The 18,073-nt window shown below is 42.3% G+C and overlaps 2 protein-coding genes across 5 annotated transcripts in view; one reads left to right on the forward strand and one right to left on the reverse strand.

Annotated features, from left to right (window-relative positions):
* The window catches only part of DERL2 (derlin 2), a 434,214-nt gene extending 416,141 nt beyond the window's left edge, over positions 1 to 18,073 (forward strand). Inside the window, exons 2-8 of one of the 3 annotated variants that reach the window (XM_050765435.1) lie at positions 5,812 to 5,914; positions 6,760 to 6,825; positions 9,545 to 9,618; positions 11,025 to 11,118; positions 11,875 to 12,070; positions 12,313 to 12,403; positions 17,576 to 18,073. In XM_050765435.1, the coding sequence (XP_050621392.1) occupies positions 5,822 to 5,914; positions 6,760 to 6,825; positions 9,545 to 9,618; positions 11,025 to 11,118; positions 11,875 to 12,070; positions 12,313 to 12,403; positions 17,576 to 17,681 (720 nt within the window). In that variant the 5' untranslated portion in view covers positions 5,812 to 5,821 and the 3' untranslated portion in view covers positions 17,682 to 18,073. Of the gene's footprint in view, positions 1 to 5,743; positions 5,915 to 6,759; positions 6,826 to 9,544; positions 9,619 to 11,024; positions 11,119 to 11,874; positions 12,071 to 12,312; positions 12,404 to 17,575 lie in introns of those variants that run through there. The other 2 variants (XM_050765436.1, XM_050765437.1) reach the window with 2 other exon arrangements.
* Positions 1,250 to 5,605, reverse strand: MIS12 (MIS12 kinetochore complex component). Of its 2 annotated transcripts, none has more exons than XM_050765507.1 (2): positions 5,349 to 5,605; positions 1,250 to 3,221 (listed from the first exon to the last, which is right to left on the reverse strand). In XM_050765507.1, exon 2 carries the CDS (start codon positions 3,179 to 3,181, stop codon positions 2,564 to 2,566), a length of 618 nt encoding a protein of 205 aa, XP_050621464.1. In that variant the 5' UTR covers positions 3,182 to 3,221; positions 5,349 to 5,605; the 3' UTR covers positions 1,250 to 2,563. The 2 variants fall into 2 exon arrangements, with proteins under 2 accessions (XP_050621464.1, XP_050621465.1); XM_050765508.1 differs by lacking the exon at positions 5,349 to 5,605 and adding an exon at positions 3,450 to 5,221.

Here is an 18,073-nt window from a genome sequence, read left to right on the forward strand (position 1 = left end):
TTGTGGTTCTATTTATTCTGTTCTATTGATGCATTTTCACACGTTAAAACAACCTTGCATCCCAGGGAAGCAGAGAATGGGTAACCAGCTGTATATAATTCTGATTCATTTGTAAATTTCTGAAGGGAGAATTTACTTATTGGAGGACGATAGGGCCAACTATATTATTTCTGCAGAGACACCACCATGACAAACAGCAACAGTAATGCCCAGCAGTTATTAAGCATGTACTCAACACGAAATGGACCCCTGAGTTCAAACACTGGATTTCACCCTTCTATCCAGGTCATGACCATACTTAACTGTATTAAGATGAACCATATTACTGCATGTAATAATGACAAGGCCTCAGCAGTTGTTTCCTTAATAGACAGTTTATATCCTCATGAATATCTCAATATTCTGATTTCACTAACATGTCTGCTAATAGGTATATCGTTTCCTGTGACTGCTGTAACAGACCGATGACTTAAAACAACAGAAATACATTCTCTCACAGTTCCGGAAGCCAGAAATGCAATCCACCTGTTGGCTCTAAGGGAGAATCTCTTCTTTGCTTCTTCCAGCTTGTGGGGGCTGCATTACTCCAAACTTTTTTTTTTTTTTTTTTTTGAGATGGAGTCTTGCTCTGTCACCAGGCTGGAGTGCAGGGGTGATATCTCCGCTCACTGCAACCTCCGCCTCCCGGGTTCAAGCGATTCTCCTGCCTCAGGCTCCCGAGTAGCTGGGATTACAGGCATGCGCTACTACACCTGGCTAATTTTTTATATTTTTGGTAGAGACAGGGTTTCACCATGCTGGCCAGACTGGTCTTGAACTCCTGACCTCAAGTGATCGGCCCACCTAGGCCTCCCAAAGTGCTGGGATTACAGGTGTGAGCCACTGCGCCTGGCCCCAACCTGCCTTTGAGGTCGTAATACCTCCTCCTTTTGTCTGAAATCTCCCTCTGCCTTTCTCTTATAAGGACACTTTTCACTGGATTTAGGGTCCATCCAAATAATGCAGGATGATCTCCTTATCTCCATATCCTTAATTATACCTGCAAAGACTCCTTTTCTGAATAAGGCAACATTCACAGGTTCCAGGAATTAGGACATGGACCTATCTTTTGAGGGATCACTGTTCAACCCACTACAGATTTTGAATAAGCTACAAATGTGAAAAGGACAGTGTTTTCAAATGAGTAAAAAGTCATACTGGAAAGAAATATACCATGGCATTATAGACAGCAGAAAATAAAAACCAAACCTTTTAAAACACATATATTTAATGTACAGAATTGGAAAAAGGACTTCTTGATAATAAACATATTTCATGTAAACACAAGCTTTCAGTATCTATGAATATTTCATTGCAAATACACCCTAAGTTACTTCTTCTCTACATAAAGGAGAAACTCCAAGTTCTGCTCTTTAGGAAGACATGGAGGGCAAGCAACACCTTAGGAGCAGCCATTGCTATTTCTCCCCTTTCCCTGGGTGACCTAACATTTTACAGGGACTAATGATATAAAGAAATATTAGATTCCATTGAGTTTAAACACAAATTTCCCACTGAGGGAATTAAATATTTGATGCTTGTGAGTATGAATAAATAATTAAATACTAGGTATAAGGCAGATTCCAAAACCAACTGAAGTATGAAAACAAATTGGCATGGATACGTAACAGTCAGTAAAATTAAATTTCACTACTGAGTATGCTACACGCTTCCTTCTCTGTTCCAGTGGGTTCTCTTTTTTTGTGTAAGGTCTTCTCTGGCTGGACTCTAAGACAGTCATTGCTTAACATCACCAGAATTTTTGTCAGGAGATTTATTTCGGAAATAAACCAATTTCTTTTTTATTAAAGACCAAGGTTGTCTTTTTTGCTACATGCTTCTTTCCACTACATATTGACTCCCTGATGTAAGAAAATGTACAGGGTGAGAGCAAGTACTCTATGTTGGCTGTCCCGCAGTGTAATGACTGGTTAATAAGAAAGTCACTCAGCCTGGGCAATATAGTGAGGCCTCGTTTCTGCAAAAAAATTAGCAAAGCATGGTGACATGCACCTGTGGTCCTAGCTACTTGAGAGGCTGAGGCAGGAGGATCACTTGAGCCCAGGACACAGAGGTTGCAGTGAGCCAAGACTGTGCCACTGAACTCTACTATAACCTGGGTGACAGAAAGGGACCTTGCCTCAAAAATACTACTACTACTAAAGGAGCCACTCGTTTAATCCTTTTCTCATCTGGTCTCATCCAAAGAGTAAGTCAAAATCATCAAGGTCACAAAGGACTTATGACCAAGGTACAACTCTGCAAATATCTTTAACTGGCCATGGCTTCTTCGTTTGATCCCTTCCCACTTATTAGAAGACTCTAAGGAACAGATGCTGCAGCCTCGTTCAAAGAAGTACACACATACCTCAGGAAAGTGGACCAAAAAAGAGGAAGACACAGAATACAAGAAAGAGTTGACAAAGCAAATCTAATAAAAAGTATGGTTGGCTTGAACAGTCATTAGTATAAATTCCTTATGATTCTACTTTTTGACAGGCTCCTCCTTTTGACTACTGAGCAATTAAGATATTTTCAGTCGTTTCGATTCCTTTTCCACACCGTCTCTAATGTTCTGTAGTTTTCTGGAGTTCTGAACCAGGGACACTAAACTCTCCCTAAAATCACTAGTCCCATGATCTCTGCCAACATTTTGAAGCTCATCAAAGAAAGTCAACGTCTGTTTGAGTTTGGCCTGAACAATTTTTTGCTCTTCTAATTCTGCAAGAAGGGCCTGCTTAGTACATAATTCAGTCTTGTACTTCTCCTGTAACTGTTCAATTTCTTTCTGGAGATGCTGAAAATCTTCCTCACTATAAGGTGTTTCCTTACATTTATCTTCAGGAAGCAAGATGTTTGAGGGAATACGTAAAATCAGCTGCAAAAACAGTTGCTCCATTTTGCTAAAAAGGTTATCAAAATGTCCTTTCATGAAGCAAAGAAATTTCTCTGTGCATTTGCGAATCTGCACTGGGCTAATATCACAGTCTGGGATGCCATCCAGCTTCTTCAGAATAACCTGTTCAACGGCCTGCATCACTTCAAATAGGTAGTCTTGAAATGCAATGTAGATCCGAAGCATGCATGTTTGTGGCGTGAAGCCAAAGAACTGGGCCTCATAGGTCATTGGATCCACAGACATCTTGGCTTATTTTGCTATGTTATTTTCAGGTGTGAAAAACCTGCAAATGTAAAAAGGAAATAATTCATTTGGAAAAAAAATCTTCTGCAGGATAACAAATCACATTACAGATAGCAAACAAAGCAGCAAATAAACAAAAAATAAGGAGTTTGTTTTCCTTTATACCTGATGCCACTTCCACAACAGAATATAAACTCTTGCCTCTCTGAGGTTCCTTCCATCAGCCTATACCCTCCCTGTTCCCCTCCTCATTGTTCACTTCCCTTACCTGTGACTTTGGCACAGATCACAGTCTTCTGAATTACCATCCTAGAAAACTTTGAAGTCTAAACAGATGACTTAACCAATGCCCTAGAGATTCAGTTTCTTGAGCTTCAATGACCTATAGCTCCACCTTTTAGCCACCTGGCTCTTGATATTTGTAACCACTCTTCCAAACTGCTTCTACTTTTTGACTACCACCTCCTATAAAATTCTTCCAATTCTTATATACTCATATTACACCCTAATCTTCAAGACTTACAGCCCCTCCACCCTCTCTTTCTGTTCTCGGCCTCTCCCATTTCTCTTCTTTCCTTATTCATTTTAGGCCTCATGATCTATCATTTTGATCACTCCACTGCTGATGTCCTCAATTTGCTTGTTCTCCAGCCAAGCCATATGAAAAAACCCCAGTTAGAAGATGAGTAAGTCCCTTGTCAGCTTTATAACCCTGACATGTTTTTTTAAGGGTCTGCAAGCAATTCCTCTCAAATATAAACATCTAGGAAAATAAACCCCTATCTCCTTGCCATTGTGGGAATTCAACTTAGGCATCTTTTTCTGAGATGAAATGATATGCTTGTCATAGAAATAAGAGAAGTTTTATTATTCAGATAAAGGCAATTAGCTAAAACAAACTGCTACTTCAATTATCAGGTGAATTTAGAATGCACTTTATGAAATAATTTGCAATAAGCAGTACAGTCAAATCTTCTTATGGGAAGATGCAGCTAATCTTAAGAATTTATGTTTGTAGGCCGAGCACAATAGCTCATGCCTGTAGTCTCACCACTTTAGGAGGCCGAGATGGACAGATCACCTGAAGTCAGGAGTTCAAGACCAGCCTGGCCAACATAGCAAAACCCTATCTCTACCAGAAATACAAAAATTAGCCAGGCGTGGTGGTGGGCACTTGTGATCCCAGCTACTCGGGAGGCTGAGCCAGGAGAATCACTGGAACCCCAGGCGGAGTTTGCAGTGAGTCAAGATCGCACCCCTGCACCCCAGCCTGGGCAACAGAGTGAGACTCCGTCTCAAAAAAATAAAATAAAATAAAATAAAAATTTACGTTTGTAATGGCTAAATATAGAGTGGTTATAACTGTTTGGCCGTATATGTAAGGTAGGATTTCTGGTTTTTTTTTTTTTTTGTGAGACGTGTTCTGGCTCTGTCACCCAGGCCGGAGTGCAGTGGCACAATCACGGATCACTGCAGCCTCAACCTCCCGGGTCCAAGCAATCCTCCCACCTCAGCCTCCCAAGTAGCCAGAACTACAGGTGCAGGCCACCATGCCTGGCTAATTTTCTTGTTGTTGTTATTTTTGTTTTTGTTTTTTGAGACAAAGTCTCACTCTCTCGCCCAGGTTGGAGTGCAGTGGTATGATGTTGGCTCACTACAACCTCGGCCTCCTAAGTTCAAGTGATCCTCTTAGCTCAGCCTCCCACGTAGCTGGGATTACAGATGTGCGCCATCGCTAACAACAAAAAATACACTTCCTTGATTAACTCCTTCCTTTGAATTCCCATCAGGACCTCTCTTCGGGCACTGGCTGATAAACTTCTACCGCCTCATCTTCTCTGCTAGACTTAAAGAGTTCCTGAAGGCAGAATAAATGTGGCTTGATCAGTATTTGCCGATTCAACGCAGAGGTGCCCAGGCCATCTTAGTGAGTTAAGCGAAGACCCGGCGATCGCGCTGGACAGGACCCAGAAGCCAGAGCGCCGGAACTTCCGGCCGGCTCCCGGCATCCGTCGGGCCCCGAGCCCGCGCTGCATGCTGGGACCTTCAGGTTGGAGCCCGCTGTAAGGCCGACCCACGGGCCGCCGCGCTCCCTCGCGATGCCGCCTAAGCCAGTCTCGCCCGTCCCCGCTTCTCCTCAGAGAAAATGCTGCCCCGCAGTACTTACCGGAGCGACCATGAGGGTCACGAATTCGAGCACACACAGGCTTCCCGCCACCTCCTTTAAACCGCCGCTGGCTTGCCAGCGACAGACGGCGCGGTTGGCTCCCCAAAATTCCGACTGATACGCGCCTCGGCGAGCGAAAGTAAACGCGGGATACTCTCGCGTTCCTGATTGGCTGGTTGGGGACACGTCAATTATGACAGAAAGGGGCTGGGCGGGAAAGTTAGCTGTGGCCGGCGGGGATTGGCAGAAGGAACCTGTACTTGGGGCGCTGGGGGGGGCGGTGGCCACGCAACTCGTGATTGGCGGATGTGCCTTCCTTAAGTCTCTACGGATTGGCGGCTGGCCGATTGCTTGGCGTTGATTGGGCAGCCGCGGGAACCCTAAAGCGGGCGCGGGGGAGGCCTTTGTCCCGCCCAGCCGCCTGGGCCTGCTGGCGGAAGGGGAAGTGAGGGGGGCAGGCGACGGTGGGGAAGATGGCGTACCAGAGCTTGCGGCTGGAGTACCTGCAGATCCCACCGGTCAGCCGCGCCTACACCACGGCCTGCGTCCTCACCACCGCCGCCGTGGTGAGCAGCTGCAGTGCCACCTTCTCATTATCTGGGCTGGATATGACTGGGTCTTCAGGAAACTGGGGTTTGGGCTTCGGGGAGGCCCAGAGGGGCTGGTCCCGGGGATGGTTGGAGACGTACAGGGATTACTCTGGGGTTCGAGTTGGCGCCGAGAATGCTTATCCAGTGACCTGAGAAGGGAGTGCTGCTTCATGGGGGGTCAGGTCAGTTTCTAAGAGATGAGGGCCGGACCTATACCGGGTTAGGGTTGCGGGAGCCTCCCACCCGAGAAATGTGTCCGAGAGCTCTGCCAATGGCCAGGTGGTACCGTGGTGACTAGTGAGAGGAAGGTCCGTTTTATGAAGAAACAGGAATGAGGAAAGCAAGGTGGAAACTGTCCAGAGGGGAGTGGCTTATAATAAAGAGGGTCTCTGGGTAACAAAGGGCTAGCTGGAGGTACCCAGCCCCAACGGTGGCAGGGTCTCGAGTCTCCGTTATTTCAAGTGAGTTTTGTTGTTTCACACGGCTGTTTCAGGTGGTGCCCATGTGGTGGGTAGATTCATAGCAGCTGTTTTTATTTGTCCTGTGTCTAAAATATCACCACCTGTCTGCCTCATTTCTTCATGTCAGCCTCAACTATTGCAACATAAACTTTTTTGTGTTAGGTATTGAGGATACAAAGAATTATACCAATTCTAGAGAATTCTTTACCAACCTCTTCCTCTGGCCTAAGAAGAAAGGCTTAAAGAAAATCAGTAATTGACCGAGAGTTGGAAATTGCTAGACCTACTAATCCTTTGTTGTAAATGGTGAAATTTTGTTTCTTGGTTGATTTGCTTTAAGAAGCTCTTTTTCTATTTCAGCAGTTGGAATTGATCACACCTTTTCAGTTGTACTTCAATCCTGAATTAATCTTTAAACACTTTCAAGTAAGTGGTTCATCACAATAGTGATTAATGCTTCAGTTTCTTCTTTTACTTACTGTTTAGTAGCAAATCCCGTTGTACACTATCCTAAAAAAGAACCCCATGGGGGACCTTTGATTATAAGTTGTCTTGTCAGGATGTAAAGCAGTGATTCTGCAGCCTGGTTGGACTTGAGAATCCCTTAGGGAACTTTGAAGAGATTCCCAAGCTCCTCAACAAGTACCAAATCAGAATTTGCAAGGGTAGGAATTAAAATCTGTGTTTCATTTTTAAAGTTCCCTGCATCGTTTTGATGTGTCCAGTTCCTGTATTCGGAAATCACTGGTTTAGACTTAATGTTGTAGTATGAGAGGAGAGTGACCAGCTAGCTGCTTAGGGGTTGTCTCTGCAGGGATGGCCTTATTTTGTCCATTCACCACCTAGGCACGCCCACCACCTTGGTGTTATCATGATGGTCCAGAAACTCAATTCTGTTAGTGCTTTTAAATTGTGATCTGTCTTCCAGTGATCAGATCATACTAACAAAATTCCAAACATCTAAAGCTATGTGGTGGTTTATTAGATTACAGTGGGAGATGGTCCTTTCCGGTGATTAAAATGTCAAAAGAGGCTGGGCACAGTGGCTCACGCCTGTAATCCCAGCACTTTGGGAGGCTGAGGCAGGCAGATCACCTGAGGTCAGGAGTTCGAGACCAGCCTGGCCAACATGGTAAAGCCCTGTCTCTACTAAAAATACAAAAATTAGCCGGGCGTGATGACACATGCCTGTAATCCTAGCTACTGGGGAGGCTGAGGCAGGAGAATCACTTGAACCCGGGAGGTGGAGGTTTCAATGAGCCGAGATTATGCCAGCCTCTGAGACAAGAGCGAAACTCTGTCTCAAAATGCTAAAAGAAACATGGATTTTTCTGTTCCAAGATGATCTTACAGACCATAGTTGGAGTAGGGGAGAGACCCAAAAGCCAATAATTGTGCCTCTACACATGCTGTTCCCTCTGTCTCAAATGTGTTTCATTCACTTTATACCCATTGAACTCTGGCTTGCCTTTCAAAACGCAGCTTTTGTGTAACCTTTATGTACTCATCCTCCTTTGTTTTAGAGCATCTCTCACCTTTACTTTGCAGTTATGTGTATGCTTGTCTCCTCACTAGGATGAGGACTCTAAAATCTGGATAATTAATATGTAGAACTGAATTGTTTCAACTTTAATAGTTACCAATTCTCAAGAATTTAGTGATTTGTAAAGTAGTCCTGTCATCTCTTGTCACTGTGTTCCCACAATACTCACATGGAGCTGTAGTTCCATCCAAGTAAGTCTTGCTTCCTACTTGGCTTGCTTGGTTTTACTCTGCCTGGGGTTAAACTGTTAAACTCTTGATGACATTTGGAGTTAGGACTTTGAGATTTGCCATCAGTCTCCATCTACTCCTGCGGGTCCTTGGTCAGGACATTTAAAAGTTCAACTTTCAGCTGAGTAACTAGTGTTCAGCTAGTAGTTCAACTTTTAGCTGAATAACTAGTATCAGCTAGTTATTCAACTTTTAGTCTTTTAGTTTCCTATCTGTGAATTAACTTGCTTGTCTCACAGGATCACAACAGATAGTAGACATTTTAAAATGTTAAGCACTCTACCATTGTGAGTGGTTACTGTGGGTGTGGAGAGGTTGGGTAGGGAAGGGTGTATCAGGGTTTCCAACAAGAAAATGAGTGTTTGGCTGGGCGCGGTGGCTCACGCCTGTAATCCCAGCACTTTGGGAGGCTGAGGTGGGTGGATCATTTGAGGTCAGGAGTTTGAGACCAGCCTGGCCAACATGATGAAACCCTGCCTCTACTAAAAATAAAAATATTAGCCTGGTGTGGTGGTGCACACCTGTAATCTCAGCTACTTGGGAGGCTAAGGCAGGAGAATTGCTTGAACCTGGGAGGCAGTGAGCTGCGATTGTGCCACTGTACTCCAGCCTGGGTGACAGCGAGACTCTGTCTCAAAAAAAAAGGAAAAAGAAAATGAGTGTTCTTGTATCTCCCAAGTAGACTGTAATTATTAGACCATTAGTTCTTACAGGGAGTTGGCCATTTGTTCAGATTAGAACTTGGGTATTTGCCTTAGAATTTTCCCTTCTGGCCAGGTGCAGTGGCTCAGGCCTCTAATCCTAGCACTTTGGGAGGCTGAGGTGGATGATCCCTTGAGGCCAGGAGTTTGAGTCAGCCTGGGCAACATAGTGAGAACCTGTCTCTATTTTTTTTTTTTAAGTTTTAATTAAAAAAAAAAAGAATTTTCCTTTCTTTTTGATGTTTGTGACTGCCTGATGTAAACATTTCTCAGCAATTTATATTAGACCCTGAAGTTTTTCTCTGGTATGTCAGTTCTATTTATTATATGATGATACTACACACGAAAGCACTGTTTTCTGTTCGGCAAATTAACCTAGCCTTCCTACCAAACTTTCTCGATAAGATGATCACAATTTAAAATTTTCTGTTCTATTACTATAAATGTCACAGTCACAACGATGCCTTTCAGACTTTGAACTAAAAGCAGCAAAAAAAAAAATCTAACATCAGATTATGTGCCCCTGTTTTTGTTTCAGAACAGAATATCACTCTGTCCAAGGCTTCTCAACCATCGCAGTCATAGGATGTATCTTTTGTATTAATATGGAACTGTTTCCTGGTAATTTATTTTACTTAATACATCTTTCTCTTGATTTTTTTTTTTAACAGATATGGAGATTAATCACCAATTTCTTATTTTTTGGGCCAGTCGGATTCAATTTTTTATTTAACATGATTTTTCTGTATCCTTTATTAAATGGGGTCAGCATCAAAACTTTGTTTTCTTAGGAAGTAAAAAATTAAGTTGAAACTTTTAATCCTGTTATTTGTTTTTGGTACCATCTTAGCTGTAATTTCTGGGTCGGTGGTGCATAAAGTAGTTGGTTAGGTAGTAATGTTTTGAAAATGTTTGTAGGTCACTGTTTGTTCAAATGGGAGGTTTTAACCATAAAAAGATAGCACCTCTGCTTTTTTGTTACTTACAAATCTGATCAAGGGAGGGGAGAATTGATTTGAGGCATACCTCCACAGTAACACCAACAGGTACAAAGCGGTAAAACAACCTGAATACAATGATAATTTAGTAGAATTTGGGCATAAGTTTTGGAGTGGGTTCATGAGGAGTGGAAACTTGAGATCTCCTTGGGTCGTGGTTGCTGGAACTACTGGCTGAAAGACAGTGATTGTGTCTGCTGGGCTTGTCAAGTTCCCGTTTGTTGAAAGGAAAACCCCAGCTCTGATCCAGTGGCAGTTGGGGCCACAGAGCAGGGCATTCCTCCTCCACCCCTGCCCTCTGTATGAAGAGGGAGTTACAGTTCAGCTCATCTGCAGCTGCATTCCTTCCCGAGGATGGCAGGAATCCATTTTAAGTCCTGTGTAGTATATCATTCTGAGAAGTTTCCAGTAAAGTTTTTTCTCCTCATGATTCATCTTTATTGACTGAGGTGCTCAACCTGCCAGGCCTGGAAAAGTAGTTTAGCACACAAGGCTTCTTGCTGCGGATTTCTTCCAAGTTAGGACGTGGAGAAGCAAAGATGGTGCAGATTAAGGTGTGGCTGAGCACAGGAAAGACAATACAAATTTTTAAAGGTTTAGTAGGGGACTGGAGGGCCGGGTGTGGTGGCTCACACCTGTAATCCCAGCACCTGGGGAGGCCAAGGTGGGTGGATCACGAGGTCAGGAGTTTGAGACCAGCCTGGTCAACGTGGTGAAAAATTAGCCTGGTGTGGTGGTGCACAGCTGTAATCCCAGCTACTCAGGAGACTAAGGCAGGAGAATTGCTTGAATCTGGCAGGCAGAGCTTGCAGTGAGCCGAGATTGTGCCATTGCACTCCTGCCTGGATGACAGAGCGAGACTCGTCTCGAAAGGGAAAAAAAAAGAAAAAAAGGATAGGGGACTGAAAGCATGTCTGTGTGTCATCTGTATTAGTTCCCAGCCAGGGACAGTTTGTTAAAAATGATGCTGGTCTTGACCTTTTCTAAAATGCTTGGTAAAAGAGTAATCACATTACCACTCAAACATTCTTACACAAATGAAGACTTGACTTCTTACAAATAATATGGAATCCAAGTGTACTTACAAGATAACATTAAGTTTTTACTTTGTTCATATTCGTGTGCTGAATATTTTCTTAACTTGGAACTTAAGATATCGTTACTGTCGAATGCTAGAAGAAGGCTCTTTCCGAGGTCGGACAGCAGACTTTGTATTTATGTTCCTTTTTGGTGGATTCTTAATGACCGTATCCTTCAACAAATAGAAAACCTACGGGAAAATGTTGAAGAACACCCTGGCTCTTCCTAAAACTTGTCATCTGTCTCCCACAATTCTCTAGATATTCGGAACAAACAGATAAAAGTAGATCTGCAGATCTTAGCTTCAGGGCGCTATCATTTATTTTACAGCACATTTTCTGTGACAAGTTTCCAAGCCTAGCAGTCGGACAGGAAGAGCAAGTCACAGGAACTTTTAACCCAGGTGGGTTCCTGTTAAGCATCTCAGTTACTATCATTGCTGCTTGGCGTACTTCACTTTTAAACTAAGTTGGTAAGACATTTACTTGGTGGCTTTCAAAACCAATAAATTATTTTTCAGAAAAAGAATTTTCATCTGTACAATAGACTTAGATATGGTACGGTCCGACAAGATGGTTTTATTCCAGCTAGCTTTATTCACCTCTGTAAAGGTGCTAATCGTGAGCAAGCTTTAATATAATTATTGAACGAAGAATTAACACATTTTCCAAAGAGGCAAGAAACTTCACGAAAGCAGAATTATTTGTTTGAAGTAGCTGTAAATCTCAATAATTTAGCCTAAGCAGATTTTTGCCTGATTGCTCTGGGTAATTATTTTCTGGGTTTTTTTCCTTCTGTTCTAAAGATGTAACAACTTGACTTTTCCAATTCAAACTTTTGTTAGAACACAATCTTTAGTTCTCCTGCTCAGTCTTCCCTATTAAACTTTTCATGTTGATATTTTCCTTAATGTCATCTGCTAGCTTTTTGGTCTGTTTGTGAGCTTAGTTTTCTTGGGCCAGGCCTTTACAATAATGCTCGTCTACGTGTGGAGCCGAAGGAACCCCTATGTCCGCATGAACTTCTTCGGCCTTCTCAACTTCCAGGCCCCCTTTCTGCCCTGGGTGCTCATGGGCTTTTCCTTGTTGTTGGGGAACTCAATCATTGTGGACCTTTTGGGTAAGGCTCTTCTCACTATTTTTTAAGTCATTTTACCTGTAAAAGTATTTTACCACTATTTTTCATGTTTATTCTGTTTGGCCTTCATGTATTACCTATTGTAAAATACTACAATATTAGTTCATTAATTTTTAATAATTATGTTGACATTCATCCTAAATGTAGTTGATTTATGTTGGTAGGTCTACCTGCCATCTAAATTTTAATTCTCTCCCTCATCCTTTATTTCTGCTTGACTCTAGGTATTGCAGTTGGACACATTTATTTTTTCTTGGAAGATGTATTTCCCAATCAGCCTGGTGGAATAAGAATTCTGAAAACACCATCTATTTTGTGAGTATTTTAACACCAGGTTACATACTCTTACAGGCAAACCAGGACAGAGGGCATGATCTGTGTTTTCTTCGGCTCCCCTAGCTCCTAGTACACATAGTTCAGGTCAGTAACTATTTGCAGATTGAGCAGTCTGGCTGCAGTTGAAGAGCACTTGGATTGGGTAGGAGCAGACAGTGCCAGGGTTGTGGCAAGAGCAAGGTTAACAGGCTCAGGATATCTTGGGAGTAACCTGGTAATCGTTGTTCCAGATGACCACTAGAACTTCCTATTCCAGGAGGAGCCTGCTGGTTTTATGAAAGCCACTGTCCACGTTTAGTGAAGTAAGGTAGCAAAATGGGCAAAACTGATGAAAGTTTCTGATGGTGGACTTTGTGGCCTGCCGAGCAGGTGGTTGAGATAAGAAGTGAAGCAGAGTGCAAATAGCTTTGGACTGGAAACCAGGTGTAGCTGTCCCACTGACCAGCCATAGAGCAAGTCCCTTCTTTTTTGCAATTCAGTTTCCTGAGGTAGAACTTTGATTTCTTTCTTTCTTTCTTTCTTTCTTTCTTTTTTAAACATGGGGTCTCGTTCTGTCACCTAGGCTGGAGTGCAGTAGAACTTTGATTTATGAGACCTCTTTCTACTCTGGAATTTGGTATCCTTGGGAGATGCCATATTAAAAAGGGCTCAATTGAGAAGTGAAATGTGAGTTTTTGTTTTAAAATGTTTGTTGTAGACTAGTTAAGCAAAAAGAAGAAAGTGAAATTGTCCACACTTGGGTATAGCAGTGGCTATCATTGTTAACTTTTCAGTGTGTATTCTTCAGTCTTTACTGTCTGTACTTTCTAAAAAACGCTGAGCCAGTCAAGGCCATAGTGCACTATGACTGAGCCTGTGAATAGCCACTGCTCTTCTTGGGCCAGGCCTTTAACATAGCCACTGCATTCCAGCCTGGACAACATAACACATTCCTGTAATCCCAGCACTTTGAGAGGCGAAGGCAGATGGATCACTTGAGCTCATGAGTTTGAGACCAGCCTGGGCAACGTGGCAAAACCCCATCTCTACAAAAGCTGCAAATGGTGGCACATGCTTGTAATCCCAGCTACTTGAGAGGTTGAGGTGGAAGGATTGCTCAAGCCCAGAGGGGTTGAGGCTGCAGTGAGCCAAGATCGCACCACTGCACTTTGGGCTGAGGGACAGAGTGGCACCCTGTCTCAAAAAACAATTTTTGTAACCTTGTGAAATTAATATGTCAGAATTGTTTTTTCCATCCTAAAGTGTTATAAAATTATAACAGGTGATATTCCATGGTGTGGATATGGCATAATTTTACTAATCCCTTATTGATGGACATTGACATTAGTGCTTGGTTTTCTCGTCTATAATTGGAGTGGTGAATATCCTTGTAGCTAAATCTCTGCACACATCCATGATTATTTTCAAAAGATAATTCCTAGAAGTGGAATTGCTATTTTGTTGCCAAACGCCTTCCAGAATGGATGTTCAAGTTTACATTTCAACTAGCATTTATAACTGTTCATTTCTGCACATCCTCATCAAACAAGGGAGACATTTTATTTACCCTTTCCTAGTTGAATAGTTATAGGATGATGTCTCATTGTTTATGATTTTTAAAAAATGTTTTGAAACAATTTCAGTCCTCCAGGAAATTACATATGCAGTATAGGGTCTCACTCCATTGTCCAGACTGGAGTGCAGTGGTATGATAATAGCACACTGTTAACTCAAACCCCTGGGCTCAAGTGATCTTCCCGCCTCAGCCTCCTGAGTAGCTGGGACTACAGGTGCATACCACCAACCTCTGCTTATTTTCTTTCTTAAATATTTTTTTTTGTGGAGACGAGGTCTCTCTATGTTGCCCAGACTAGTCTCAAACTCCAGTCCTCAGGTGATCCTCCTGTCTCTTGGCCTACCAAAGCACTGAGATTACAGGTGTGAGCCACTACAGCCCACTTTTTATTTTGTTTTATTTTTTGCAATTGTTTTCTGGCACAACAAGATATACCAGGCTCATCCTGTGCTCTCCTTGATCCAGTCCTAGAATCAGCTGTTTCTTCAAGGAGCCCTGGTTCCTTTAAAGTGGAGAATGGTATTTAGAAGCCAAGATCTGGGTGCTAGATGTGCTCATTGCTATTGGAGTGTTGCTATTCCCAGATCCTCTCAGTGAACAGAGCAGTGGAATTGTATGTATGTATGATAATGTATACAAATGTATATTTTTAGATCTATGTATTTTTAAAAACATGGGTTTATACTATACTCCCATTTCTAGTACTACCTCATGGTTCGTTCTAGCTTTTTTCCTATTTGTTTCCTCCAGTATTTTATTATGAAAATTTCCAAACTTATAGGAAATCAGAAAAAAATTGGAGTGAGCTTCATGTAGCCACCACATAGATTCTGTAATTAATAGTTCCCTATTCTTTTTGCACACCTATCCCTACATCTAGCTTTCCAATCCAAAATGTATGTGCCATTATATGTATACTTAATTCCTTGTATACTTGAGTATGCATATCAGTAACTAGAGTTCAGTATTTATGTGCAACAAAATAAATCTTGAGTATGTCAACTGAGTTTCTATAAATGCACACTTCTGTGTATCTATCAAGACAGAAAATTACCATCAATCAGAACGTTCCCTGATATCCTTCCTTGTCAGTCATTGCACCTGTCCCCCAAGAAGCAATTGCTATTCTGATTTTGTTCCTCTATAGATTAGTTTTTCATGTTGTGCAGCTTCATGAGTAGAATCGTACAGTATGCATGTACTCTTTGGTAAAAGGCTTCTCTCATTCAACATAATGTTTTTGAGACTCATCTGTGTTCTTGTATTTATTGGTAATTTGTTCCTTTTTATTGCTGAGTATTATTTGGTTGTGTGAATGTACCACTGCTTTCCATCTGCCCTTTCCATCTGTCCTAACCTGATTCTTATTATGATTAATGTTTTACCTACCTAATTACCCCTCATATGTAACCAGTCTTTTGTGATAGTCTCCACCTCCCCCATATGGATGCCTTGATCGTCTCACTCACCCTCAGATTCCCCAGACCAGGCTGCCCTCTTACGGGGATGCCTCCCCACCCTACTCAGGCTAACATCTCGTCGGGCCACCTCCATGTGTGCATGGTCTGATGGGGCTCTTGACTCCCTATACCAGGCTGTGCCCCCACCCCCATCCTGCTAATGTTTGGGCAGTAGAAGGGGTCTCAGTTTTGTTTTTGTTGTCATTGCTAAGGATTCTCACTCTGTTGCCCAGGCTTGAGTTCAGAGGCTCAGTCTCGGCTCACTGCAACCTTCGCCTCCCAGGTTCAAGTGATTCTCCTGCATCAGCCTCCTGAGTAGCTGGGATTACAGGCATGCACTACGACACCCGGCTAATTTTGTATTTTTAGTAGAGATGGGGTTTCACCATGTTGGTCAGGCTGGTCTTGAACTCCTGACCTCAGGTGATCGGCCTCCCAAAGTGCTGGGATTACAGGCATGAGCCACCACGCCTGGCCAGGATCTCAGTTTCTAATGTACTTTCCTTTGATTATTGTGAGAGCAAACATTCTCACGTTTATTGACCACATGGATTTCCTTTTTGAATTGCCTATTCAGCCCTTTGCCCATTTTTTTCTGTTGGTTTGTTTTTATTGTTAATTCATAAGAATTTTAAAAACTCATTTTGAAGTATAGTTTTTCTGACTCCAGTATAAATTAGAAGTTTTCAAATACATTTCTAATTTTATCAACTGTGGGGGATTACAAGTAGAAATATAAGTGCAAATTGAGGATGCTGCTTTAATGGTTCCTTCTTTAGTGAGGTTTTGAATTACTACATCCTAGTACTTAGAGAGTCTTTTGGACATTTACTATCCCCTCCTATGTTCTGCAGTAATTTTTCTTGGGATACCTTGTGAATTTTTTAAGTAAAATAATACCTAACATAAAATTCACCATCTTAACTAATTTTAAATGTTCAGTGGCATTAAGTATATTCATACTATTTTGCTGCCATCACCACCATCCATAGAACTCTCTTCATCCTGCAGAACTGCAACTCTGTACTCATTAAACAACTCGCCACCCCAGCCACCACCATTCTGTTTTGTTTCTCTGAATTTGACTACTCTATGTACCTCATAAGTGGAATCATACAATATTTGTCCTTTTTTGTCTGGCTTATTTCATATTTCATTTAGTGTAAAGTCCTCAAGGTTCATCCATGTTGTACCATGTGTCTGAATTTCCTTCCTTTTTTTTTTGAGACAGTCTTGCTCTGTTGCCAGGCTGGAGTGCAATGGAGCAATCTCAGCTCACTGTAACCTGTTCCTCCCAGGTTCAAGCGATTCTCCTGCCTCACCGTGCCAGGCTAATTTTTGTATTTTTGGTGGAGACAGGGTTTTACCATGTTGACCAGGTACAGTAGCTCATGCCTGTAATCCCAGCATTTTGGGACGCCGAGGTGGGCAGATCACCTGAGTTCAGGAGTTCGAGACCAGTCTGGCCAACATGATGAAACCTCGTCCCTCCTAAAAATACAAAAATTAGTTGGGCATGGTGGCGGGTGTCTGTAATCCCAGCTACTCGGGAGATTGAGGCAGGAGAATTGCTTGAATCCAGGAGGTAGAGGTTGCAGTGAGCCGAGATCGCACCACGGCACTCCAGCCTGGGCAACAGAGCGAGACCCCATCTCAAAAAAAAAAAAAATTCTGTAATATGTATGTACCATATTTTGTTCATTCACCTGTTGATGGACACTTGGGTGATACCTTGGTTATGGGGAGACATTAATGATAAATATGTGAAAGTCAGCTTACAAAAGTAGTGTGATCTAACTTTTGTAAAATTACATAATGTAAAAGTTCCCAAAGAATAACTGAAACATTGACAATAGTTACCTCTGGGAATTTAGGATATTTTGCTAATCTCTTGTTTTCTCCTTCTCTATAATTATTATGATTTGGGTTGCTTTTCTAGTAAAAATCAGTGAAAGATAAAAGCTAATGTAAATGTTAATAATTATAGATGCTCTTACAATATGTTGACTGTTTAATTGGCAGGCGGGTGTAGTGCTTACCTATGGGTGGAAACCCTGTGGGACCTGAACTGACCTTGTAGTACTTTGGACCTGAGATGACTCTGGGACCAAATTATATCTGTTGCCTGTCTTTTAGGAAAGCTATTTTTGATACACCAGATGAGGATCCAAATTACAATCCACTACCTGAAGAACGGCCAGGAGGCTTCGCCTGGGGTGAGGGCCAGCGCCTTGGAGGTTAAAGCAGCAGTGCCAATAATGAGACCCAGCTGGGAAGGACTCAGTGATACCCACTGGGATTCTTTTATCCTTTGTTGCAAAAGTGTGGACACTTTTGACAGCTTGGCAGATTTTAACTCCAGAAGCACTTTATGAAATGGTACACTGACTAATCCAGAAGACATTTCCAACAGTTTGCCAGTGGTTCCTCACTATGCTGGTACTGAAAGTGTAATTTCTCGGAGCCAAAAAACTGGAGAAACAAATATCCTGCCACCTCCAACAAGTACATGAGTACTTGATTTTTATGGTATAAGGCAGGGCCTTTTCTTCCTCTTGATAGATGAGGCCATGGTGTAAATGGAAGTTTCAGAGAGGACACAATAAAACTGAATTCCATTTTTCTCTCACTGTA

Source organism: Macaca thibetana, chromosome 16, assembly GCF_024542745.1.
Source record: "Macaca thibetana thibetana isolate TM-01 chromosome 16, ASM2454274v1, whole genome shotgun sequence".
In the NCBI taxonomy this organism is placed as follows: domain Eukaryota; kingdom Metazoa; phylum Chordata; class Mammalia; order Primates; family Cercopithecidae; genus Macaca; species Macaca thibetana.

Bases quoted from the DNA above. Each gene is read 5' to 3' on its own strand.
- MIS12 (XM_050765507.1), bottom strand. From the start codon at position 3,181: ATGTCTGTGGATCCAATGACCTATGAGGCCCAGTTCTTTGGCTTCACG.